Source organism: Saccopteryx bilineata, chromosome 4 (assembly GCF_036850765.1).
Source record: "Saccopteryx bilineata isolate mSacBil1 chromosome 4, mSacBil1_pri_phased_curated, whole genome shotgun sequence".
Lineage (NCBI taxonomy): Eukaryota > Metazoa > Chordata > Mammalia > Chiroptera > Emballonuridae > Saccopteryx > Saccopteryx bilineata.
Genome location: NC_089493.1, coordinates 78,553,198 through 78,578,991, shown reverse-complemented (window position 1 = coordinate 78,578,991; position 25,794 = coordinate 78,553,198). Strand labels below are relative to the sequence as shown.

General features: G+C 48.5%; 1 protein-coding gene across 1 annotated transcript in view; it reads left to right on the top strand.

The window, feature by feature from the left end:
• Positions 1 to 25,794, top strand: part of STARD9 (StAR related lipid transfer domain containing 9) — a 165,493-nt gene that overhangs the window by 113,894 nt on the left and 25,805 nt on the right. The window contains exons 21-26 of the mRNA XM_066276929.1: positions 4,311 to 4,501; positions 4,950 to 5,421; positions 9,596 to 19,672; positions 19,861 to 20,058; positions 21,236 to 21,419; positions 21,777 to 21,914. Coding sequence (XP_066133026.1) covers positions 4,311 to 4,501; positions 4,950 to 5,421; positions 9,596 to 19,672; positions 19,861 to 20,058; positions 21,236 to 21,419; positions 21,777 to 21,914 — 11,260 coding nt within the window. The remainder of the gene's footprint in view (positions 1 to 4,310; positions 4,502 to 4,949; positions 5,422 to 9,595; positions 19,673 to 19,860; positions 20,059 to 21,235; positions 21,420 to 21,776; positions 21,915 to 25,794) is intronic.

Here is a 25,794-nt window from a genome sequence, read left to right as displayed (position 1 = left end):
GAACAGCAGGCACGTCCTCACAGGAGTCTACGGAGGAGGATCCTAGTGTCAAGTGACTGAGGGCTCTTTGGGGTGTGGGTAAGGTGGCAGAAGACACAGGGTGAAGTGTATCAAGGCCATGATGGACTCAGGACTAAGGCTGGGGCTCTTGTTTTGTCAGAGTGGCCTTCCCTTTTTGTAGTGAATCCCTAAAAGAAGGCCTGTCTTAAGTAAGGTTTCCATTGGAAAGATGCAGTGAGATCTGTTTTTCCCAGAGTTCAGAGGCTTACAGAAAATGACTCTGCAACTTAAAGGGCTGTGGATGATGGGGTTGGATAAAGCTGCTTCACCTCTTGGTTCTATGACAAAAAAGCTGTGTGACCTTCAGCAAGTTACTGAATCTCTGAGCCTGTTTGCTTACCTCTAAACAAGGATACTACCATCTCTCTCCCAGGGATCCAGGTGGTACACATTGAAAAAGCTAGAGCATGTGGAGTGCTCTGCCAAGTATGTGGCACCCCACAGCTCCACTGCCAGGAGGCTCTCATGGGGAGCTGTCTAGGAATGCAGCTTCCCTTTCACTTTCCTGCCCTCCCATCTCATCCCAGCTGACCAGAGAACACTTTTTAAGGTCTTCTAGGGCTCCCAAGCCGCATAGGCACTGACATGACCTTTTAGTAACACCAAGAATGTAACTTTTTATTCAGAGAGGATCAAGGCCTCTACTCTTCAGCACCAGCTCTAGGAGCCTATGGGCTGGGCTGCCTGCCAGCTACCATAGCCAGCATCATGTGCCAACCCTGGTGGAGTGGTGTGGGCTCCAGCTTGTGATTGGGCAGAGGGACCAGGAAGAGAACCCGTGAGAGTGGAGAAAACTGCACATTGTCAGCTAGGTTCCCAGTTAGTTTGTGGCTGTGTCTCCATGAGTCTCTTCTATGCTCTCGGGTGGGGTTGCTCCTGAGTCTCCCCTTGTCCTAAACTTTCCCTTCCTTTTCTCTTTGGAGGGGCACTCGTGGGGAGCCTGCAAAGTTGGAGCTGACTCCAGCCAGCGTCTGGGGAAATTGGTCAGTCTGCCTCCTTTCCTCTTGAAGCTGTGGTCTGGACCAGAGAGGAGTTTGTCCTTGAAACTGTTGCCCTTGCTCTTTGCAGTTTCTCATTTGGAATTTTGGGGGCTTAACCTTAAGTGCTCAGAGCCTGGGAAACACTGTCATTGCTGCTGCTGCTGCTGTTATTGCTGCCTTAGTGAATAGATGTTGCTGCATTCTACTGCAGAAGCTGTCAGACTCCGAGTGACCGGGAGGGCACTGTGGAGTCCAGACATGGAGGGGACCAGGCAGTAGCTGGGGGAGGCAGGAGCTACCCAAGATCGAGAGGGCAGTCATCTGAGAGAGACAGGTCCTTGGCTGGCAGGGAACTGAAGATTTGCCATTGGTAATCTACCCAGACCTGTAGCATAAGGTTGGTATTTTCTTTTTCACTTGCTTTTGGGGAACTTGGAGGATGTACTTAGCAGAGAAGTCACTTTTAGTCGGATGGCGTGTGGCATCTTGGGTGAATGTGCAGTGTCTGTAGTGATCCTCTCAGACTGCCTCTCCTCACAGGTTTTGATGCTGCTTTGAAGGAAACTGTATTAGGTTATCAGAACTTGACTGGCAGCTGCCACTTTCCAGGTGGAAGGCCAGAGGGAGCTCTCTTCTAGGGAGAAGGAAATTGTAAATCTGAATGTTCGTTCGAGATGGCAGAGAAGGAAGCTAAATACTCTTAGGAAATTCAGAATAAAGACCCCCTCCCTGCCCCTGGCATCTGATGGTCTGGATCTTGGGTTTCTCATAAGCCCTCAGATGGGATTATGTTTGTAATTCATCCATATCTGTGGTCAGACAAATTTTGGAGCAGTAGTGCAGGCATGAGATATATGCAGAAAATGTTCCCCCTTAGTTGCTTTTTCTATTTGTGTGGCATTAACTGGTTTTTATCCCTAGCCTTTTGTTTCACATGTATCAAAAAATATCTTTCCTCTTTTCTGTCCATTCCACTGTGTCTATTTGGCCTTTTGCCACAGCAGTCATTGCCCGTGTTCCCCAGAGCACACACTAGTATTTGGACCCACCCCAGTTCTTGGACCCACTGCATATTGACTTACCTCACAGCGTTCTTCACAGAAAGGACACTGCTATTTTGTCAACTCATACCCTCGTGCCTCCTCATCCATCTATTCACTCTCCCACCCATCCATCCTTCCCAGTCCTCCTAAAGCTATATTAAGAAATCTTAATTTCTTCTGAGACAGAGGCAGCAGTAAATGGCCAGGTAGTATTTTAGGCTTTGCAGGACTCTGCTGCAGCTACTCAACTTTGCCAGTGTGGTGCAGAAGCAGCCCAGACAATGCTTCAGTGAATAGCGTGTTCCAGTAACACTTTACTCACAAAACAGGCAGGGAGCCCAGTTTGGCCCACAGGCTATAGTTTGTGGACCTCTGCTTTGAAACTCTCTGTGATTTTATTCTCTCTACAAGGTGTAAATCTCTTAAGCAGAGTGAACCCCTTAGAGCAGTGGTTTTTTACCTTTTTATACTTGGGGACTGGTGAAAGTAGGAGAATTATTTCAGGATCTGCTGAGGCAGAAATCACCCTGAGCATAAGTGAATTTGACCAAGATCATTGGGTCTATAATGTTCATACATCAGGGTGATTAATTCTTCATGGACAAGCACAGAATTTCTGGTGGACCAGTCTGTGGACCAGCGGTTGAAAAACACTGCCTTAGAGTTCACTGCTCAGACAGATCTGGTTCTGGTGTCCAGTCACAGCATCTTGGGACTGGAATGAGGGCTGGGGAAAGCTGAATTCAGGCTTTTTTGTGAACCTCTGGTGGCTCCTGACCCTCCCCAGCCACCCTGGAGTGCCCATGCAGTTTTATTTTGTAGGAACCGGAATGGCAGAGATGGAGTGCCCTGCAGAAACAGCATGTGAGGTCCTCTTTAGAAGGCTGTGTCTGACCCAGGGCATGATGAGCATGCAGGTAGAAGCTGTCAGTCTTCAGAGGAGGGCTCTCACTCAGCTGGGGTCACACAGGAACCTGGTGGCAGAATGAAGCATGACTGCCATCTAGAATTCTTTTTAAACTTTGTATGATGGAAAATTCCAAATATACTTCAAATGACATACTTATAACTAATCTTGTTTCATTTGCATTCCCACTTACTTTCTCCTATTCCTCCCCACTGGATCTAAACAAATCCCAGCCAATTTCACCAGAAAATGCTTCAGCTCATATCTCTGAAAAGTATACTAGGAGTTTAAAACTCTTAAACCCAGTTCCAGGGCTGGTTCTTAGGTGTGGTGCATGTAAAATCCCTTTCCTCTGGATTGGCTGCTTCCCACCACCAGTTCACAGGAGGTTTCTGTGGGGAGTGGAGGTGCAGTCAAAAGCTCTGAACATGTGCCTGAGATTTTCCCTTCCCACAGTGTTTCTGTAGCTTTTGCTCTACTTTGTTTCCAGTTACACCTTTTTTTTTTAAAGGACAAAGTTTCTTGATTTAGCTAAATTGTTTCTTTTTTCTTTTATTTCTTGTTGTTTTTTTTTAACAAGGAGAGAGAGAAGGAGAGGGTGGGGAGATGGGGTGAGGGAAGGAGCAGGAAGCATCACCTCCTAGTTGCTTCTCCTATGTGCCTTGACTGGGCAAGCCCTGAGTTTCAAACCAGCAACCTCAGCATTCTAGGTCAACACTTGATCCACTGCACCACCACTGATCAGGTGCTAAAGTATTTCTTTGTTTTGTTTTGTTCTTTAAAGCTGCTTTACTTTCTGGTTTATTTTAACCAAAATGTGCCCACTCCTGTTGTAGTCCAGGAATCAGTTCATGCACATGGGGGCATCAGCCACCTCCCTCATTCCTGCTGTCCTGGCAGGTCTTACACTGTCCCAAAGAGGAGCACGTGGCAATGGCAGTCAGCATTTCCATCTCTGCTTTGGAGAGCCTGATGGCACCCACCCTATGTCCCAGAATCGCAGACCTACCAGGGGCATAGTGAGGGCTGCCGCTTCCGGGCTCGCGCCTCGGGCTGCCGCCGCCTTCTGCTCTGCAGACCAATATTTCTGCTAAACCCACAATATAAGAATATTTTAGTCTAAGCACTGTTCTCCCTTCCTGTACTGTGACATCACGAGTTGCTTGTGACACCACATCTTGTGTCCCAAGTTGCCAGAAGTCCCAAGCCCTCTCTGCCCTGTTGAATTCAGGGACTCTCTCAGAGGGGCTGAGATGGCTGCTGGTTTGTGCCAAGCTGGATTTGCGTTTTCTCTAAGTAACCTTGGTCCCTCTGTGACAGGATAGTGCTGGGGGAGCAGAGTGACAAAGACCACCGTCTACCCAGGCCCGGAGAGACGTGCCACAGGGCCAGGATTCAGCAGCAGCAGTGCTACGTGGGGGATTTGAGGCAGCAAATCCTAGCAGGACAGATTAGAGCCAAACAGGACCTGGAATTCGACCAGGCGCACGTCACCTGGCAGATTAAAGACAGTAGGTGCCCGCCACTCACAATATGTGCTTCATCTTCCCATCTCCTCATTTTTGTGCTTCCCCAGCCTTCTGTATTCTCTCCTTTGTGATATGATGGAATCTTTAGTATTAGGCGTTCTCTCCTTTCCTTTAGGGACCAGAGGCTCCTACAAGGGGCTGGAAGCAAGAATAAGGAAGCAACTTCCTTTTGCCCTTCAGAATGCTGGACCACTGCTCACTCCTTCTTATGTGCACATTTGTCCATGCTTTGCTGCCTGCCCTAGCATGTGCCCAACTGCTGTGCTGAGGCCTGGGCCTCCATTCCCTTGCCCTGTGGTAAGGGGACGTCACCCCGGCCAGCCCTTTCACTCTGTACAGGTGCAGGCATGGTCGGAGGTGTCTGAGTCCAGGCAGCCACGGGCAGGGAGGGAGCTGCTGACCTTCTCTCAGGGTTTTTTTTGGTTCCCAGACCAGCGGTGGCTGCTCAGAGAAGAGACCTGGCTGACCAGCTTGCAGCAGCAGCAGCAGCAAGACCGTGTAACAGAGAAAGGACTTGAAGCCTCTGTGCCAACTGATGCTTGGCTTCGGACAGATCCTGAGACTCAACTGTCCTCACTGATCCGAAGCCAAAAGAGGGTGGTGCCACTTCAGCTCCTGCAGAGACGAGCTCTTCGGGCAGCAGAGCGGAACATCCGGCGAAAAAAGGTCTTGTTCCAGCTAGAGAGAATCATCAAGAAGCAGAGGCTGCTGAAGGCCCTAAAGAGACTGGAACAGCTCAAGGAATTGTGTCGGCTCCAGGATGACTGTCCACAGGAGCCCTCATACCAGGTCACCAGCCCTGATGCCATGGTCCCAGGTTGTCAGTGCAGCAGCAAATCGACAAGTTGCAGCTCTTTGAGCCTCCAAAGGCTTTGTCTCCGGTACTTGCCCCAGCTATGCAGGTACAACCAGCGGTTGTCACCTGGAAGCACTGGCTGAGGTTTATAGCTTCGTTGCCCAGGCCATGTTCTTTGCTTCCCACTTCCCCAATCTGTGAATGGAAAGATGTGCTTACTCCTCTCTTCCTTGTCGCCCTTCTCCATCTCCTTTCTCTGTAGTTGATATCTGCTAGGACTCGGACCTTTCCATTCTTCCACTCTGAATGGCAGCTCTTGCTTCTTTGGTGTTATCTTCTGTGCGAGCTTTATTATTATTATTATTATTATTATTATTATTATGACAGAGACAGAGAGAGGGACAGATAGGGACAGACAGGCAGGAAGGGAGACAGATGAGAGCTATCAGTTCTTCATTGCAGGTCCTTTAGTCTCCTTCGTTATTCATTGATTGCTTTCTCATATGTGCCTTGACCCGGGGGGCTACAGTAGAGTGAGTGACCTCTTGCTCAAGCCAGTGACCTGGGCTTCAAGCCAGCAACCATGGGGTCATGTCTGTGATCCCACGCTTTAGCCAGCGACCCTGTGCTCAAGCTGGATGAGCCCGTGCTCAAGCCGGCGACCTTGGTGTTTCGAACCTGGGTCCTCCGCATCCCAGTTCGGCTCTATCCACTGCGCCACCACCCAGTCAGGTGTGAGCCTTATTTTTTATCTTTAGACCCTGACTATCCACTTACATCTCCTTATGTATTTCTGTTGCATCTCGATCTGGTCTTGCCTCAAACGATACTCTGTTCCCACATATTTCCTTTCTCTCCACCTGACTTGCCACCTCAACTGAGCTTCCTGACCCTACCTCCCAGTTTATGAGAGAGTGAAATGCTATCTTTCTGAATCTCAGTTCAATTTTGGATATTCCTTGTTTTTTTTCTTCTTCACTCCTTATATTCAGTCAAGGTGAGGATACGTTATCTCCCACCTTGCTTGGAACAGGGGACTGTATCTATCTCTTTATGTCCTCTTGGGCTTTATGTCACAGGCCTTGCCCATAATAGGTATACAATTAATATCTGTTGGTTTTATGTTTGCTCACCTCTCTGGTCTTCAGAGTAGTGGGCAGGCTTTTTAAAAAAACTTTTTATATATTATGGAAAAAGTTGAGAGAATATAATACCTGACACTCTCATTTAGCAATTATCAAGATTTACCATGCTTGCTTTATCTCCCTCCTTCATTTTTTTTTTTTTTTTTTGGATTTTTCTGAAGCTGGAAATGGGGAGAGACAGTCAGACAGACTCCCGCATGCGCCCGACCGGGATCCACCCGGCACGCCCACCAGGGGCAAAGCTCTGCCCACCAGGGGGCGATGCTCTGCCCCTCCGGGGCGTCGCTCTGCCGCGACCAGAGCCACTCTAGCGCCTGGGGCAGAGGCCAAGGAGCCATCCACTCTAGGATATCTCACCAAACTCGGTCTCTCAGACCTCAAACTAAAGAAATTAATCTTCTTCTGTAACACAGTATGGCTTCAGTACAGACTAGACAATGACTCCCATTGGCCTGAAAACGGGACATTCGATTACAGTATCCTAAGAGATCTTGACAATTTCTGCCACCAATGGGAAGGGCATCAGAGATTCCTTATGTGCAGGCTTTCTTCTATTGATATCTTTTCTCCTGTCCTTAATTTCTGTACTGCTTGTTCTACATGCAGGCCGTTTTTTGGCCAAAGAAACCTCACCTAAAACCTCCACTCCTAATCTTTCCTTCTCCACGGACTCCCAACTCTCTCTCCCTCTTGCCTGACCCCCAGGGGCACCCCTCTCTCGGGACCCCTCTTTGCTCCCTCTACAAATCTCTTCCACTTGAGTCTCTTCTCTTCAGAAAGCCTCCTCCCCTCTTTTCACTGAATCCTCTTTCTCATTCACCAGCAAATACCAGTCTCTCTTTCTCCTCCCCTGCTGGCCAGGGGCCCCTCCCTTCTCCACTGTGTTCTTTTTTTTTTTTTCCCTGAAGCTGGAAACGGGGAGAGACAGTCAGACAGACTCCTGCATGCACCTGACCGGGATCCACCCGGCACGCCCACCAGGGGGCGACGCTCTGCCCACCAGGGGGCGATGCTCTGCCCCTCCGGGGCGTCGCTCTGCTGTGACCAGAGCCACTCTAGCGCCCGGGGCAGAGGCCAAGGAGCCATCCCCAGCGCCCGGGCCATCTTTGCTCCAGTGGAGCCTTGGCTGCGGGAGGGGAAGAGAGAGACAGAGAGGAAGGAGTGGGGGGTGGAGAAGCAAATGGGCACTTCTCCTATGTGCCCTGGCCGGGAATCGAACCCGGGTTCCCCGCACACCAGGCCGACGCTCTACCGCTGAGCCAACCGGCCAGGGCCCCCTTCTTCATTTTTAATTTAGTGAGAGGAGGCAGAGACAGACTCCTGCATGCACCAGAACCAGGTTCCACCCAGCAAGCCCATTAGGGGGCGATGCTCTGCCCATCTGTAGTCCTTGCTCCATTGCAACCAGAGCCATTTTTTAGCCCCTGAGGCGGAGGCCATGGAGCCATCCTCAGCACCCGGAGCCAACTTGCTCCTCAGCACCCGGAGCCAACTCGCTCCAGTCAAGCTCTGGCTGCAGGAGGGGAGGAGAAGAGAGAGAGAAGTGAGACGGGGTAGGGTGGAGAAACAGATGGGTGCTTCTCCTGTGTGCCCTGACCAGGAATCAAACCCAGGACATCCACATGGCGGGCCAGCACTCTACCAGTGAGCCAACCAGCCAGGGCCCCTTTAATTATTTTAAAGCAATACCTTTAACATGAAATGACATGTCATTTCAGTCCTACATCAGGTCCACACTTCTAAAACATAAGAATTTTTCTTTTTTGTTTTTTTTTTTCATTTTTCTGAAGCTGGAAACAGGGAGAGACAGTCAAACAGACTCCCGCATGCGCCCGACTGGATCCACCCGGCACGCCCACCATGGGGCAACGCTCTGCCCACCAGGGGGCAATGCTCTGCCCATCCTGGTCGTCGCCATGTTGCGACCAGAGCCACTCTAGCGCCTGGGGCAGAGGCCACAGAGCCATCCCCAGCGCCCGGGCCATCTTTGCTCCAATGGAGCCTTGGCTGCGGGAGGGGAAGAGAGAGACAGAGAGGAAGGCGCGGCGGAGGGGTGGAGAAGCAAATGGGTGCTTCTCCTGTGTGCTCTGGCCGGGAATCGAACCCGGGTCCTCCGCACGCTAGGCCGACACTCTACCGCTGAGCCCACCGGCCAGGGCCGTAAGAACTTTTCTTGTAACCACCTTGTCATTATCACACCTGACAAAATTAAAGTTCATTATTAGGTATAATCTAAACCATATTCAAATTTCTCTAATTCTCTCAAAATATTTATTTATAGTTAGTTGTTCAAATTAAGATCTAAATAGTGTAAATTAAAAACAACAGTGAGATACCACTACACATCTATTAGAATGGCAAAAAATCCAAAACACTGACAACATCGAGTGCTGGCCAGAATGTAAAGTAATAGGAAATCTTATCATTCATTACTGGTACAAATGCAAAATGGTTCAACCACACTGGAAGACAGTTTGGCAGTTTCTTACAAAACTAAACATACTCTGATGATACAAGCCAGAAACAGTACTCCTTGGTATTTCCCCAAAGGAGTTGAAAACTTATGTACACATACAAAAGAACTGTACACAATGTTTATAGAAGTTATTAAAGTCTATTAAAAAACTGATAAGAAAAAAAAAGATCTAAATAGGATTTACATACTGCATGTGGTTTCGTCTTTTAAGTTTCTTTTAATCAGTTTTTGTTTTATTTTTCTTAGTATCATTGATTTGTTAAAGCGGGTCAGTTCTTTAGATTGTGCCATGTTACAGATTTGTCTGTTTGATTCCTTATAGTGTCACTTAAATTATTGCTGTGTTCCTTATATTGCCTATTAACTGGAAGTTTTCTTTAATGGCCTGATTAGATTCAGATTCAGTTCAACCTTTTTATAAGTTATAAAATTGACGAACAGAGTGCACCTGAGGCCTCTTTGAGGGCTAGGAGTATAGTCCACAGTTTCCTTTTGTACCTATAGAGCTTTTCTCTGACACCAAAGACTACAGGGGACAGTGACATTGGCCTAGTTTTTTAACCTCTTTTAATGCAGACTAGGTGAGACTGTATAGTTCCTCTGTCAGCAGGAATTAGGGACTGCTTTCTTTACTGAGGTGGCTTTTCTTCTCTCCACAGTGTTTTCCTGCATCGGAATCCCTCCACCATGTTCTCTCCTATATATTACTGTACTGATCAAACATCAGAGAAAACCCAATCAGGAGAGCATCTGCCCCAGGCTGCTTCTTATCCTCCAAGGACAGGGTGTTTCAGTAACAACGACCTGCGTTCCTCAGGTGAGGGGCAGCTTTGCACCGCCAGGGCAGCCTTCGCCAGGAGGAGAGCCTTGGCCCCAGGCACCTGTTTCACCATGAGTTCTGAGTCTTCCAGCATCCAGGAAATGGAGAGAGTTGGTAAGCAGCCCTGCCGGATGGTGTCCCAGAGCTTAGCATCTCTGGGCCAGTCAGCTAACAAGTTGAAGCCAGGGGATGAGCCACAGGCCCTCACCCCTTCCCCCCAGACCAGGAGGGCTAAGGAACTATCAGACTCTGGCCGCAGACCAGCAGGATGGCAAAAAGAAGGGGATCTTGGGACCCACAGGGCTGCTAAAGGAGCTGGTTGCAGTTCTTCACATCCCCATGGACCCAAACAGAAAGCTGGGCATGGTAAGTCAGCCAAGACTTTTTGGGCAGAATCCAAACCACCCTCTCCAAGCAGGGCATCAAAAGGGCAGCAGAGGGTACTGGCAGCTATGATCAGAGACATTACCACAAAGTCCTCTCGTTTGCCGTATGGCAGGCCTTTGAAGAGGCAACACAGTGTAGGGGACCCAGACACCATGACCTCACTCACGGATTCCAGCCTAGTAGTGGATCACACAAGAGAAAAAGATGGTGATTTATCGGATGCAGATAGCAGTTACTCAGTGGATTCTCTCTCCTGTGTCTATGCCAAAGCCCTGACAGGGCCACTGAAGCCAAAGGATCTGCAGAGGAAGGAATGGGATCTCCCAGAGCCAGAGGACAATGAAAGTGACAATAGCCAAATATCTGAGGACTCGCTGACTGAGAGGGGGTACCAAAGCCCACAGGACAGTCTGGGGGACAGTTATCTCACCAGTCGCCATGACCACTCCAGAGCAAGAGCTAGAGCCTCTGTGAGGGGCTTTACCACATCCTCAGACAGGGAACTGTTCGCTCAGGCTCACAGGAGCTTTTCACTGGATAGCCTGATTGATACGGAGGAAGAACTGGGGGAAGATCAGCAAGAAGAGCCTTTCTTTGGTTCAGCTGATGAGATGCCAACAGAGACTTTTTGGCACCTGCAGACCTCCAGTCTGCCTATAATGGGCCAGGAGGCAATGTGCAGGCTTGGTCCCATCACCCAAAGAACAGGAGCCACGCTGGATGCCACCCTGTCAATGAGCAGTTCATTTTACCCTGATTCCCACCCCCAGCCCTACTGTGGGCAGTCTGAGTTGAAGGTGGAGGCAAGCTCCTCTGAGCAAACCAATACTGTCCAAAGCATGCAGGTTTCAAGAGGGAGCCCTCTGTTGTCCATGGATTCTTGGTTTTCCTGTGACTCCAAGATTGACCCCAGCAGCCCCCTAGGAATAGTGGGTTCTTTATGTCAAAGCCCTAATGCCCAGGAGTTTCAGCTCTGTGGTCGGGAGAGGCCTGGATACTGGCCAAATATGGAAGGACTAAAGCCATCAGGTACAGAGGCAGTCCCGCCCTATACCTTCAAACTTCCCCCAGGTGGTGCTGAGCTGCCCTGCAGTGTAAGAGCTGTGTACACAATTCCTGCTTCTGATACATCCAGGCTGTCATTCTGGGGGTCTTACAGGCTTCTTCAACCAGGAGCTGATGGCACCTTTCAGGACAGAGGTGTCCCTGACACAGCCCAGCAAGACAACTCTGAAACATCCAACAACTCTAGTGTGTCAAGCGTGCTGGCTGCCTCTGCCTCCTCATTTACTCATGTAGGCAGTACCTGTGAGAGGGACGGGGTGGCCCTTCAGCAAAAGTACCTCCTGGAACTATCTCATCCTGTTTTGGATGCCATAGGAGAGCCCCAGCCAGCTTTCACCTCCCTCAAGGAAGATTATGGTTCCCTGACCCAAGCTTCTGACAAAGGAAGAGATACCCTATTGGCAGTTGGCTCTGACATATCTAGCAGTCTGAATTTCAACAACTTTCCTATCCATATATCCAAAATTAGGCATTTGAGGGCAGAGAAAGAACAGGATAGTTTGAGTGTCGAGTTAGAAGGTACTTCAGATTTCTTTATAACTGATGAGAAAGAGGTAAGTTACAGTGGAACTTATTCAGCAGATATAGAATCATTGACTTCTGCAACTACAAATGCACAGGTCTTTGTAGCAGAGAATAAGGTAGTAAGTTCCGTGATAGAAGCATGTGAAGTCAAACAGAACAACTTGGAAGAGGCCTCTCAGAGTAGCAGGAGGGAGCCTGGATTGATGACTTCCTCTGATGAATGTTTCTTCCTGAAAAACCCTTGTCACAGTAATGTCACCATAGTCACCAAAGAAGACCATTGGCCTCAAGGCTGGGCTCCTCTCAGGAAAAGTAGTGTTGGCCAGGCAGGGCAATTAAATCACAACAGCCACCACCCCCAACAGGAAGAGAAAGCAGACTACCAGGAGTGCTCCAAAGAAGAGGTTGGAAGACACCCCAATCTTTCCTTTGCCTTTTCATCGGGTCCAGAGCTGTACCTACACTCTGCTCCTTGGAATTCATTCCCATCTTCCCTGCAGTCACCTCCATTAGAAACATTTTATGTAACCAAAAGCCGGGATGCCCTGACAGAAACTGCCTTAGAGATCCCGGCTTGCAGAGAAGCAAGAATGCCTACCCCACCTCCGAGGGAAGCCTGGGGCCTGGGTCATGACTGCCAAGTCCTCCAGAATGTTTATTGGAAGAATTATTTGCCAGTGTTGTTACAGAAACAGAATTCCAAGGTTGCCTCATTTGAGCAGGTCACAGCAGAGAGGCCAGTTGATCAGAACACCAAGAAAGATAGGGGAGAAATAGGGAAATGCCCTGGAGATGCTGACGAAGAAAGCCATAAGTCAGTGTATTTTGTTGTTTCTCGGAACAGACATTTTTTTACATCCACCAGCACAAAAGTATGTGAATATGAAAATCAGGTTGGGAATTTAAATAAACACAATTTTCCATCACTCAAGGAGGGAGAAGAGACCTCTGTACAGTCCTGTTGCAATGTTTCCTCAGACAGCTCTGGATCTGGGAAGCCTCTTGTTTGTGAATATGGGGCAAATGGGGAAGAAGAGCAGGATCAGAATGCAGTCCTAACACAGACCCAGGCCTCTAATGTGAACAGACAGTTCCCTTCTGGGGCCAGGTCTGATTTCATCTATAAAACCATCAGCGTAGGCCTTGACAAGGACGTGCTACAGGAAACTACTCTTTCTTTGAAGTCTAGTTCAGCACATCGTAGAGTCAGCAGCTCAGAGATAATGGCCCAGGGTGGGAATCCAGCTCATAAGGGGGAAGGGAAGAATGAATCTGGGCTTCCTGGAAAATCTCTTTATCCCAAAGACAGCTCAGAAGAGTTTAAGCTTCCATGGACAGAGTCTACACATGGAAGATTTCAGTCAGTTACATATTCTCAGAAAAAACTCACTGAATGCAAGGGGCCTGGGAAGTCTCAAGAAATGTTAAATTCTGAAGGACCACCCCCAGGAAAGAAACAGAATAAAAGATTTAATAGTGCTGATGAAATGGGTAGGCTAATTAAGAGTGTAATACAGCTAGAAAATGGTATCTTGGAAATTGAATCCAAGCAGAATAAGCAGCAATATGCTTCCCATACACTGGGAGTCAGTAATGAGTTTGTGTTCCAGGACCAGGAGATGCCTGACCATGTCCTGAGGTCAGGCAGCTCTGGAAACCACTTGTCCTTGAAGGATCAGCCGTCTTCTCTAAAACAGACAGATGATGCTATCTTTAGGGATGGCAAAGTTGGAGAAATGAAGGTTAACAGTAGCATTGGGGAAGATCCTCAGGTTCAAAAAATCACCTTGAGTCCCTTCAAGTCAGGAAAATGGGTTCAAGACATTAAATACGTGAGCGAGCACACACCTCTTGCCGTGTTAGACAGACCTACCAGGAACACCTGGGATTACTTAGGGACATGTACAACTCACAGTGGGTGCACCAAAACTTCTGCTAATCCAAGGAGAACAAAAGCATTGGCTAGAGCTGTACCATTGCAGGCCAGGCCTGATTGGCCTTCTGAGAAGAAAAGCAAGTGGGTACACGCATCAGCCAGCCCCAGGGGGCAGCCCTGTGGTTGGAAAAGTCTTGAGGAATCACAGACTGTGAAAGATTTTCAGGAAAGTCAAGTTGCCAAACATATAAGTAGTTCTAATCCAGAGGATCCAAAAGTTCAGGGCAGAGTCAAAGAAATGACTACACAAAGAGGAGAGAGCCTACAAGAGGAATACAAAATGGTTTCATCAACTCAGAAACTTCTTAGTCCAAGTCAACGTTGTATGGACACATTTTTCAGCCAGGAGACCAGCCCGTTGCTAAGCCAGCTAGACTCCTCTATAGCTCCTCACCAAGACCTGTGTAATGCCTTGCCCTTCAATTCTCTAAGACTGCCAAGAAGCTATCTTTGTGTGCCTGATGCTATAGGCATCTCTTCAGTTGACTATGTGCTGGATCCTACAGTGTTAAAAATGCCTGACAGTCCTTGGGTAACTGAAGCAGGATGTCAGGGCTACAGTGGAGAGCCCAGAAGCCACAGCCCTCAAAGAAATGTTCGAGGGTGCTTCTCCATGGCACACACTGCTTGGTGTGGATCAGCGATCTTCATGGCCATGGGATCTCAAGATCAATCCAATGCACCAGAGAGTATTTCCTTGAGGGCTGAGGGGAGGAGATCAGCAAGCACCAGCCCCGAAGACCAAGGAGGGGATCCCAGAAGCACCTCAATGGGCTCGAGTACCTGGGTGAATTCTGCTTCTGAAGCCAAGGCATCTGTACCGACTGGAACAAAAACAGCCAGTTCTCTGGACAGGATTTCTAGCCCACTTGAAAAGTGCACCACCTGTCCCTTAGAAGAGAGTAACAGCCAAGCCAAGCAGGTGAAGCAGAAGACTGAGAAGGAGGCCAAAGACCTCTGTCCTACAAGTGCTATTTTCTCAGCACCTGTGTCCCTAGAGACCCCTGCCCATCAATCCACGGGCTTGGCTGTGTTGGAGGAGATCAGAGAGACAAAAACCCATAGAAAACAGCTGCACAACTTGGTGGCTGAGGGCACAGTCCTTCCTTACTACGAGACTTTATTAGAACCTGAACGTTCTTCAAGGACCCCCAGCAGGCCTCAGTGTCAACAAATGGACCAGCCAATGTCAGAGAAGACCGAGAATGAGGGTGAAGCGCAGGGATTCCATGTGGCATCTCCCTCTGCTGAACCAGGACATCAGGGGACTGATAAGAGGAAAGTTCTTAAGACCACACCCCTCTCTGCAGACAGCGTTCAACCTCTGCCCAACACTGAAGTTAACAAGGGGCCATGGCAGCCCTCACAGACTTTCTCCCTTGCTGACCCTGCTTTAGGAAAAAGCCATTATTCTGGAGAACTGAGAGCAGGGAAGCAGTTTATATGTTACTCTGGCCCTTTTGAAATCATAGAGGAAAAGAAAGCAACTGGAATACCTTCTGCTTATCCTGTAGACTCAGTCAGTCTTCCTTCTTCAGCAGCTGTAGAGGAGAACAGGAGGGTAATACCAGAGAAAGTAGTGGCTGCCTTATCTTCTCAGAACCCTTCTGACCATGGTGAAGTGAGTCAGCACGGGCAAAGCCAGGTAGTTCCCTGCGAGACGGCAGATGGCATGCTCCCTGGCAGTCGGGAGAGTAGCCAGGCACACCAGGAACCTGGAACTCTAGATACCACATATGAAGAAGGTTCAGGTAACTTCATAGTGGCTGCACAGGGAGGAAAAACAACCTGTTTTGAAAGTCAGCTTGTGATCTGTGATGTTCATAATTCTTCCAGTCTCTTGGGGTTTAACCAAGACCATGCCCAAGATCTTGAGGCTTCTAATGGCTTAGAAGAAGGGAGGGCAAGTCCCAGACAAGGTGCTGGCCTGCCAGGAGCTCTCTCACAGCAGTGTGTGAAGAAGAGTAGTGCTGGTTCTGGGGTGGCAGAAGCCTGCAGGGCTGGCAGCAAACATCCCAGGCCAACTCCGTTGCCAGATCAAAGATATAGCCCAGATCCTGGGGGAGTTAGGGAGGAGGGCCTTTTCAGATGTCTACAGGAACCTTCAGATTGTGTTGTCTTCTCAGGGAGCATTGATGTCAAAACTCTCAGCCCATCTGGGGGGCAAGAAGACAGCAAAATTCTTCCTTGTCAGCAACAATGCAACCCTCAACCCATTGCTTCTCACATCTCCTCCCTTTGCTCTGCTTTACTGTGTTACAGAGATGGTGACCTGGAGAAGGGAACTTCTAAGGTTGCCCCACAGGCTCTCCACCCACCCTGTGAAGTACCTTGTAGGGCCTGTGGAGTGGGTGAGAGAGGAGAGAGCTATTCCAGTGAATCTGATATGTTCTTGGTACACAACCTGGAGCCCAAAGACATTCATGTGAAATTTGGGCCAGCAGCCAGCAGCACTCTGGAGCCCTCCACTGCTGCCGCTGTCCTATCTCTGGCTCAAAGCTGCAGCTCCCCTTCTGCCCCTGATAGGACAAGTTCCATCAGCCACTCAGTTTCTGTAGGGGATCCTGAGAAAAAGCGTGCTGAGCATAAAGCCAACACAGAGCTTGAGGCTATCCTTTCTCCTAAAGATGTGTGCTCAGAGCCACAGAGGAAGTTTCAGGACAACTCAGTAGGTGGCCAGAATGCACAGGAGTCTCAAACCAAACCAGAGCTACCTGCAGCAACCAGGAGACAACACACCCTTAATTTAAGTGAAGCGTCTGTTGAGAGTGAGCTGCTGGCAAAAGCACAGCATGAATGTTTAGAAAACGCAATCAGATGCCTTCCAGAAAAGCCAAAACTTTCTACTGAGTCCAGAGATCACAGTGGCTTAGATTCCCAAGCCAAGTTCATAGTGAACTTAAAGCACACCTCCAGTCCCCAGGTTGGCAGTCTCTGGGAGGAAGAAAAGCAACAGAGAGAGCAGGCTTCAAGTGGTAGTGATGACCCTGTCCAGGGAATGTGTCTCCCATGTTCTGATGAAGGTGGCTTGGATGGCTGTCAGATTAGAGATGCAGGCAGAGCTGAGGTGGCTACGGCCAAGGCCCATGTGTCCAAGACATTCTCATCAGGCTTTAAAGACTCAATGAGTGTCCCTTTGGGGCCTACAGCCCAGAGCCCTGGCCAGCCCTCTTCTGGCCAGGAGCAGCTGGCTCCCTCCCACAGGTGCTCACTTCCTCTGATTGCAATCTGCCGTGGCCCTAAACGCTGCACGTCCTCTCTCAGACCACAGTTTTCTGTGGTCAGCTCTTCCTGGTCTCTTCAGGAGCTGAACTTGAGTGTGGAGCCCCCTTCCCCTACAGATGAAGAGACACAGGAGCCTAACAAATTGTGGAACCCATATCCCAGAGGCCACGCCTCAGAAAAGTCAGTGGTAGGGACATCTCTAAAAGCTGAGGGCTACAATCATAAAGCCTCAGCTAACTTGAACAGTAGCTCTCCTGATCACAGGCCCCTTCAACCCGCCAGCCCTCCATACCCAGTGTCTTCAGCTCCCTTGTGCATACCAACCCCTGATTTTATGACCTGCTGGAGGTCTGGTACAGTGGAACAGGCCCAGCAGGAAAAGCCAGAGAGAGCAGACAAAGGAATATTGCATTTTGGCTCCAGTGACATCAATCCTTGCCATCCGGAGGGTCCTGCACACATTGGCTGGAAGCAGTATGTGTTTGGTAGTACAGTCGATGTCTCCTGTAGCCAGACACCCCAGGGCCTGGTACCATCACAAATGGCCCAGCGCTCCAGCATGGACAGTGGCCTAGAAGACCAGAACTCCCTGTTCCACTCACACCTCGGCACCTTCGCCAATGCCCAGGGCCTGGCAAGCCGATGCAACAGCATTGAAAATGCCCGAGGTTCACATGAGGCCTGGGAAGTATGGGATTCCTCACTTGCCTTGCGGAGCCCCCACTTCATGATGGGCCCTGAAGGAGCAGCCCCCACTAAGGGTCCTGACAAGAGGGTTCAGTTCCTAGGTACCCCCGATGAACCAGGCTATCTGAGGAGTGAGCCCCACTTGACTGAAGGAAGTGCTACAGGTCCAGTGGATGAGATTATGCTGCTGTATCAATCAGAGGCAGGTGGCCCTGTGGGACAGTCCAGAACAAACACCTTGGAGCAGGGCACACAGACCCTGGGCTGTAGTTTCCACTGGAGCCACACCGACATCTCTGCTCATTCAGAAGCCAGCACAATGCCAGTCTGTGATCTGGCCTCCTGGGCGAGCATGCACAACCTGTCTCTCCACCTCTCACAGCTCCTGCATAGTACCTCAGAACTGTTGGGGAGTCTCTCCCAGCCAAGTGTGGCTGAAAAGGAACAAAACACCAAGAGGGAGACCCCAGATGAAGCACCCCAGACTCTTATGATAGACAGCTGTACTCAAACCACTATGGATGAGGGCATCCAGACTGACCTGGCCTCACCACGTCTGCACCTCCACGCTCCAGAGGTTGGCCCTCGAGAGGTCAATGTGGTCCTTGATGTACTGGGCCCAGATATCTTTAACATGCCTCAAGAAAAGGGACATGTCCCAGGGTCACTTCAGAAGAGAGAAGCCAAGGAAAGAGCGTGGGAAATAGCAGGACTCACAGATCTTCAGAAAGAAAGTACCCACTGCAGGCCACAAAGCCCTCCAGTGCCTTCATCCCTTTTGAGGTTTCAGAAGGCCACCTTTGGGCAGAACCTACATTCTGTGAGCCCCCAGGCTTCTCCTGATGCCTCCCTGCCTCCTGGCTCCCAGACAGAGGAACCCTCCTGCCTGGCTGTCAGCAGTGTCAACGTTAGCATTTCTCACTCTCCAGGACCCTGCCTCAATGCTGCAGAATCGGTTGGGGAATCTAGGGCCCAGAAGGAGCTGTTCTCGTCAAGTGCCTTGTTGGTGGACAGGGCCTCCTCCCCAATCCTCACAGTTAGTGCTAGTACTCAAAGGTCAGATTTCCCCCTAGGCTCTTTGTCTATCTCAGCCCCTTTAGTGCAGCCTCTTGAAGACCACCAAAAGCTTGTCTCCAGCCCAGACCTTCCCCTTGATGCCCCTAGTCCTCCAGTGGGTAATTATTCTCAAACCGTTGATGGGTCAGGTGGCTCTCAGAGCATGAGGGATCCATGTGGAGAAGGCAGAAGTTCATTAGAAAGAAATAAGGGCAGAGTAAGCTCCCCAGGCAGCCCACAGCACAGCTCAAAAATCCAAGTTCATTTCTTAGAGCAGCCTTACCAGCAGCTTCAGCCCTGGAACACCACCTGGGTCCAGAGCAGACTTCTGCCTCTACCACTGAGGAACAGGAGTCAGAGGCTGACTCAGGGCTTCGTCCCTGAGGATGTGGCTTCCCTGGAGTGTGGCCCACTTAGCAGTAGGGGGCTGAATAAGTTGCAGAGCAGGACAGAAAATGGAGGTGAAAGTTTAGCATCTCCACTGGAGACACAACTCACTCTTGACGAACTCTCTTCTTGGGGAGGCCTCCAGCACCACAGCCCCTGCCCTGTCCCTGAGTTGACTGATAAAACAAGGCTCCAGGGTCCTACCTTGGGCCCAGCTGAGGACTGCCAACCTCAAGGGCTTCTGTGTCCCAGTTCCCAGATGTGTGTGGCCCTTGAGCCCCAGCATCACAGCCTGAGGGACCTCCCAGTGCACAACAAATTTAGTCATTGGTGTGGGGTTCGGGATGGCTCTACTGGGGAGCTAGGAGTGATAGAGTTGCTGGGGTCCAGACATGATCTCAGCTCTGGAGAGCAGGGACAGAAACCTCCTGACATCCAGAGCCAGGATCCTGAGTGGTCCCAGAGGAAACAGATCCCCTTGCAAGTTGGGGCCCAGAACCTCTCACTCAGCTTGGAACTCACAGAAGCGAAACTGCACCATGGTTTTGGGGAGTCAGATGCCCTGCTGCAGGTGCTGCAGAGTGGGACAGGGGAGGCACTCACTGCGGATGAACCTGTGCCATCTACCTGGGAGGAGCTCCATGCCCGGTAAGCACCCCCAGCCTGGAGTGGGAGGGCAAGGGGTGGCCTTATAGGAAAGAGAACTGGAGAAGGCTTTGTGCTGGCTGTTCCCTTTATTGTTCAGTTCTGGGATCTTTGAGAGATCAGAAATAGATCATAAGATGGAGAAGGGTGTTCAGGGCCAGTTTCAGTGAATCAACCACATTTTATCTCAGACAAAAACAAACCATTGAGACCCTCCGGAGACAGCGGGCTGAGCGACTGCAAAACTGCCACCGGACACGAAGTCTCAGTCCCCAGAAACCACTGAGCCTCCTGCCTAATAGGGATCTTCCCACCCGTGTCCTTGACTTACCCAGCAAGCGCCGAGAATACCTGCAGCAACTGAGGAAGAATGTTGTGGAGACCACCAGGTACGGGTGGACCCAGAGCCCTGCAGGGAGTAGGCTTTGTGTGGGGTGAGGGTTGTGGAGAGCAGGGCTTGGATCTTAAGCATCCTTAAGGATACAGCTTCCTCTCACAGGAATAATTCTAGGAGTGGGTCCCCTGTGCCTGTGGACAAGCAGAGGTGGCTGTGGGAGACTGGGGCAAAGAGAATGAAGAGGATATGAGAGAGTGGGGGGGTGAGGTGGGCAGAGAAGTCCTGGGAGAGGATGAACAGAGAGCTGTGACACAATATGACACTGCAGGCCAGAGCCTCAGAATGAGAAGTAAAAAAACAAACAAGACCCGGTGGGCAAGGGGAGGATGGGTCATTCAGGATCGATGGTGTTCAGAAAGTGGAGACAGAAAAAGGTATCTCATGAAAATGGAAACAAACAAACAAAAAATTATAAAAAGGAAAGCTGGGGTAGAAATATTTATACCAGACAAAATAGACTTCTCAAAAAAGGTTATAATAAGAGTCAAAGAAGGACCCAGCAATTCTACTTCTGGGCATTTACCCAAAGAAACAAAACACAAAACACAAAATCAAGACACATACACCTCTATGTTCATTGTAGCATTATTTACAGTAGCCAAGATATGGAAGCAACCTAAGTGTTTATCAGTAGATAAATGGATACAGAAAAAGTGGTGCATATATGCAATAGAATATGGCTTACCCATAAAAAAATGAAATCTTGCCATCTGCAACATCATGGATGGACCTAGAGGACATGGTGCTGAGTAATATAAATCAGAGAAGGTCATGTCATATGATTTCACTTATATGTGGAATTTAAAAATAAACGAACAAACCGACTAGAAACTCAGATACAGAGAACATTTTGACAGTTGCCAAAAGGGAAAGGATTAAGAAGTACAAAATAGTCATGGGGATGTAAAGTACAGCATCAAGAATATAATTAATGATATTTTAATAACTATGTATGGTATCAGATGGATGTTAGATTTATTGGGGTGATCACTTTTAATTATATAAATATCTAGTCACTGGGTTTTATATCTGAAACTAATATACTGTACATCAAGTATAATTGAAAAATTTGAAAAGGTGGTGTTGAATAGGCCTGGGGTGAGCAGGCCAGGGCCATCACCCACCCACCATGTTAGAAGGCATCTCTCTGCCCCTATGGTCCTTCCCAGGAGCCCAGGGTCCGCGTCAAGGTCTGCTCACCCACCCTCTGATATAGAGCTGATGCTACGAGAATACCAGCGGGCTCGTGAGGAGGCCAGAGTAGAGATTGCCCAGGCCCGGGACCGACTGCGGGAGCGAACTGAACAGGAGAAGACGAGAATCCGCCAGCAGATCATCGCCCAGCTGCTGAGGGTGGGGAATAGGGCCAGCTTCTGATTTCTGGAGGCAGACCTCAGACTGGGTCAGTCTTCACTGGGCTTTCAGTCATGGGATGTAGCATTTGGAGAGTGTTGGACTCCTGGTGCCAGGTCAAAGCTGTGCTCACTCTCTCTTTACATGTCATCATCATCAGACCAGCTCCTGTCCCTGGGCCAGAGTCTGGGAGGAGGCTATTTTGGTATATAGTTGGGGGTGTGGGGAGATGTGAGGGTGGGAGGCAGTGGGGCGGATGGGATCTGGGGAGGTGAGAAGGGGTGGTTTCAGAGCAGTGGGGTATATAGTTAGTGAGGGTACACCAGACACTGGTTGATGGTGATTTATCCTTCCCAGGAAGAGGAAAAACTACAAACCCTGGCCACTTCCAGCTCCTTGTGCACCAGTTCCAATGGAAGCCTCTCCTCTGGTGTCACCTCTGGCTACAACAGCAGCCCAGCCTTGTCAGGCCAGCTCCAGTCCCCAGACAGTGTGGTGAGTAGGCAGATGCTAGTCACAAGCCAGGGGCTAGAACTGCTAAGACAAGAATTTGGACAGGAAGTTCTCCTGGAGCCCACTGCTGACATCTGAAGGACAGGTGCCTTTGGCCTTTTCTCTGAGTCTGTCTTTCTTGCTCTGTTCATTCATTCAACAAATGTTTATTTTGTAGGTGTAGTTGGGCATTGGGGATAACTATGAATTTCATAGTGAGCAAAACTATTCTTGTCCTTAAACATACTATTAGAAGGATAAATATTAAACAACTTGTTGTATAATTAATTATTGTTGCATTACATTCTATGAAGAAGGGATGCTAAGCCTGTGTAAAATGTGGGGGCCTGACCTAGTCTGGAAGCTTGGTAAAGATGCTCTGAAGAGAGTGCATTTAAATTGGACTGTAAGTGTGAGAGTTAACTCAGTAAAAGCTTAGTGCTGTGGTGTCCGGAGAGATGTGGGAGCCAGAGGACAGCCTCCCAGAGGGCCCAGCAAGGGAGGCTCTGAGAGAGGAAGACTTTGAGGAACTAAAAGAAGACTCACGTGGCTGGAATATAATGAGTGAGGTGGGAGAATGACATGAAAAACGGGCCAGAAAAGGCAAGATCATGTAGACTCTGTTGAGAATTTGGGCCTCTTTCTAATCCATCTGATTATGTTACTTCCCAAAAACTGCTGAAAAGACTTTGAGTAGGGAGCAGAATGATGAGATTATGAGAAGGGGGCAAGAGCAGCTCTGGTTGACCCATAATGACCATGAGAAAGCCGAGTGAGAGACGATTGCTTGGTTTGGAACAGTGCCAGTGAAGATGAACAGATGTGGATGCAAATAGAAAGCACTGCTGGCTCAGTGTAGAGGACGAGGGAAGGAGGACTTAATGCACACTTGGAGTCTGGAGGTAGACAGGTTTTGTGAGGAAGATCATGAGTCTAGTTTTGTATTTACTGGGTTGATAGCACTTGTGCAAAATGCAGAGGGGCTGTTGGAATACAGATCTGGCACTCAGAGGTAAGATCTGGCTGGAGATAGAAAATTTGAAATTCATTTTATAAGAAAAACTTCACATAGAAAAAAATACAGTTTTCAAACAGTAGCAAAAGACATACAATGTCAAGTGCATATTTCAGTCTTCTATTTGCCCTCCCGAGAATATCATTCCCATTTGGTGTATATTTCCAGAGATATTCTGAGCATCTATAAGAATATATCTTATAAAGCAGTGGTCCCCAACCCCCAGAGCATGGACTATTACCAGTCCGTGGCATTTGGTACCGGTCCGCAGAGAAAGAATAAATAACTTACATTATTTCCGTTTTATTTATATTTAAGTCTGAACGATGTTTTATTTTTTTTAAATGACCAGATTCCCTCTGTTACATCCGTCTAAGACTCACTTTTGACGCTTGTCTTGGTCACATGATACATTTATCCATCCCACCCTAAAGGCTGGTCTGTGAAAATATTTTCTGACATTAAACTGGTCCGTGGCCCAAAAAAGGCTGGGGACCACTGCTGTAAAACACATAAATGGAAGCATACTGTACCCACTTTGTCCCTTTGCTTTTTTCCCTTAAAAATACTTTTTTGGATATTGAATATCAGTAAGTCTAGTGCTGACTCATTCTTTTTAACAGTTAAATAGTGTTTCTTTTTTCTCTTTAATTGCATGTTTGTTTTTTTTCTTAGAGAGAAGGAGAGAGATAAGCATTAACTTGTAGCTGCGTCACTTTAGTTGTTTGTTGATTGCTTCTCATATGTGCTTTGATGAGGTGTAGGGGTGGGGGCTCAAGCCAAGCCAGTGACCCCTTGCTCAAGTCAGTGACCTTTGGGTTCAAGCCAGCAACCATGGGGTCATGTCTATGATCCCATGCTCAAGCTGGCAGCCCTGTGCTCAAGCTGGTGAGCCTGCGCTCAAACTGGATTAGCCCACGCTCAAGCTGGCAAACTTGGGGTTTTGAACTTGGGATCTCAGAATTTTGCTTCAATATGAGTTTTTTTCATGTAGTTTTTGTTTTGCAATATATTTCAGGTTTTGGTTTTAGTGTTATACTCCTTTTATAGTAAAAAAAGGTGTAAGTTTCCTTTTTCAGTGTTTAGGAATTGTTACAGTAGTAATGGAAACTTTATACCTATTAAATTGTCAAAAATTAGAAAGCTGGATGATGCCAGATGTTGGCGGGATGTTGGGGATATAGGAACCCTTACGGAGTTATGACCCAGCAATGCTTGCAGAGTTTATGAGGAAACATGTATGAAATTGTTCTTTAAAGTATTATTTGAAGTGGCAGAGAGTTGGAAGCTACTAGAAAATTTATCACTGAGGGAATGAGTAGGTAAAAATGTGGCTGATAACACACATTGAATACTATGCAAGAGTTGTAGTGAACAGATTAGCTGGACTCCTAGGCAAAGTGCTGCTGAATGAAAACACTATGAAACAGAGTAAGATATAACACATTGCTATTTATATAAATTAAGACAATATATATAAAAGCAATCCTTTTTTGCAAGAACAGATACACACAAAAAGATAGATATACCCTAAACAGGTAAAAATAATATAAGATAGATGGGAGAGAGAAGGGGGATGAAAGGTGAAAACATTTTTAGAATGAAAATCTTTTAAAACTTGGTATAATTATACTGTGGAACTGGCAAGGTGTCTGGTATTTGAGGGGATTGGTTCTTTGAAAGGTTTCTTCTATCCAAAGTGGTCTGTTGAGATTAGGGGTTGGCAAACTATAGCCCTTTGGCCAGATCTGGCCCATTCCATGTTTTTATAAATAACCTTTTACTGGAATACAGTCTCACCCATTTATTTGTGTGTTGCCTGTGGTTGATTTTATGCTACAATGGTAGAGGTGAGTCGTTGCAACTATTCCAATGGTCCAGAAAGCCTTAAATATTTCTTACCTACCCCTTTACAGGAAAAGTTTGCCAACCCCTAGTTTACATTTTCCACCTCTTCTTGAGTCAGTTTTGATTTTAACATGTTAATTTCTTTTCTATTATTATTATTAATTATTATTAAGTGAGAGGAAGGGAGATAGAGGGACAGACTCCTGCATGTGCCATGACCAGGATCCACCTGGCAACCCCCATCTGGGGATGATGCTTGAATAAACCGAACTATTCTCAGTGCTGGGGGCCAACGCTCCGACCAACCAAGCTAACCTTAGCTGCCAGGGCTGATGCTTGAACCAGTCGAGCCACTGGCTGTGAGAGGGGGATACAGGGTGAGGGGGAAGAGAAGCATATGGTTGCTTCTCCTGTGTGCCCTAACCAGGGATTGAACCCAGGATGTCAGTATGCTGGGCCAATGAGATATACACTGAGCCAACTGTTCAAGTATTTTCTATTATTAATTCCCTTTTCCTGTGATAATTTTTCAGTCTGTCCTTGTCTCATGGTCAGTATTTTAAAGAATTTGTTTATCTGTTCTTTTTCCTCATGTTTTTTTTTTTTTTAATGTATTTTTCTGAAGCTGGAAACGGGGAGAGACAGTCAGACAGACTCCCGCATGCGCCCGACCGGGATCCACCCGGCACGCCCACCAGGGGCAACGCTCTGCCCACCAGGGGGTGATGCTTTGCCCCTCTGGGGCGTCGTTCTGTCGCGACCAGAGCCACTATAGCACCCGGGGCAGAGGCCAAGGAGCCATCCCCAGCGCCCGGGCCATCTTTTTGCTCCAATGGAGCCTCGGCTGCGGGAGGAGAAGAGAGAGACAGAGAGGAAGGAGAGGGGGAGGGGTGGAGAAGCAGATGGGTGCTTCTCCTGTGTGCCCTGGCCGGGAATTGAACCCGGGACTTCTGCACGCCAGGCCGACGCTCTACCACTGAGCCAACCGGCCAGGGCTTTCTCATGTTTAGATTAAAGGTA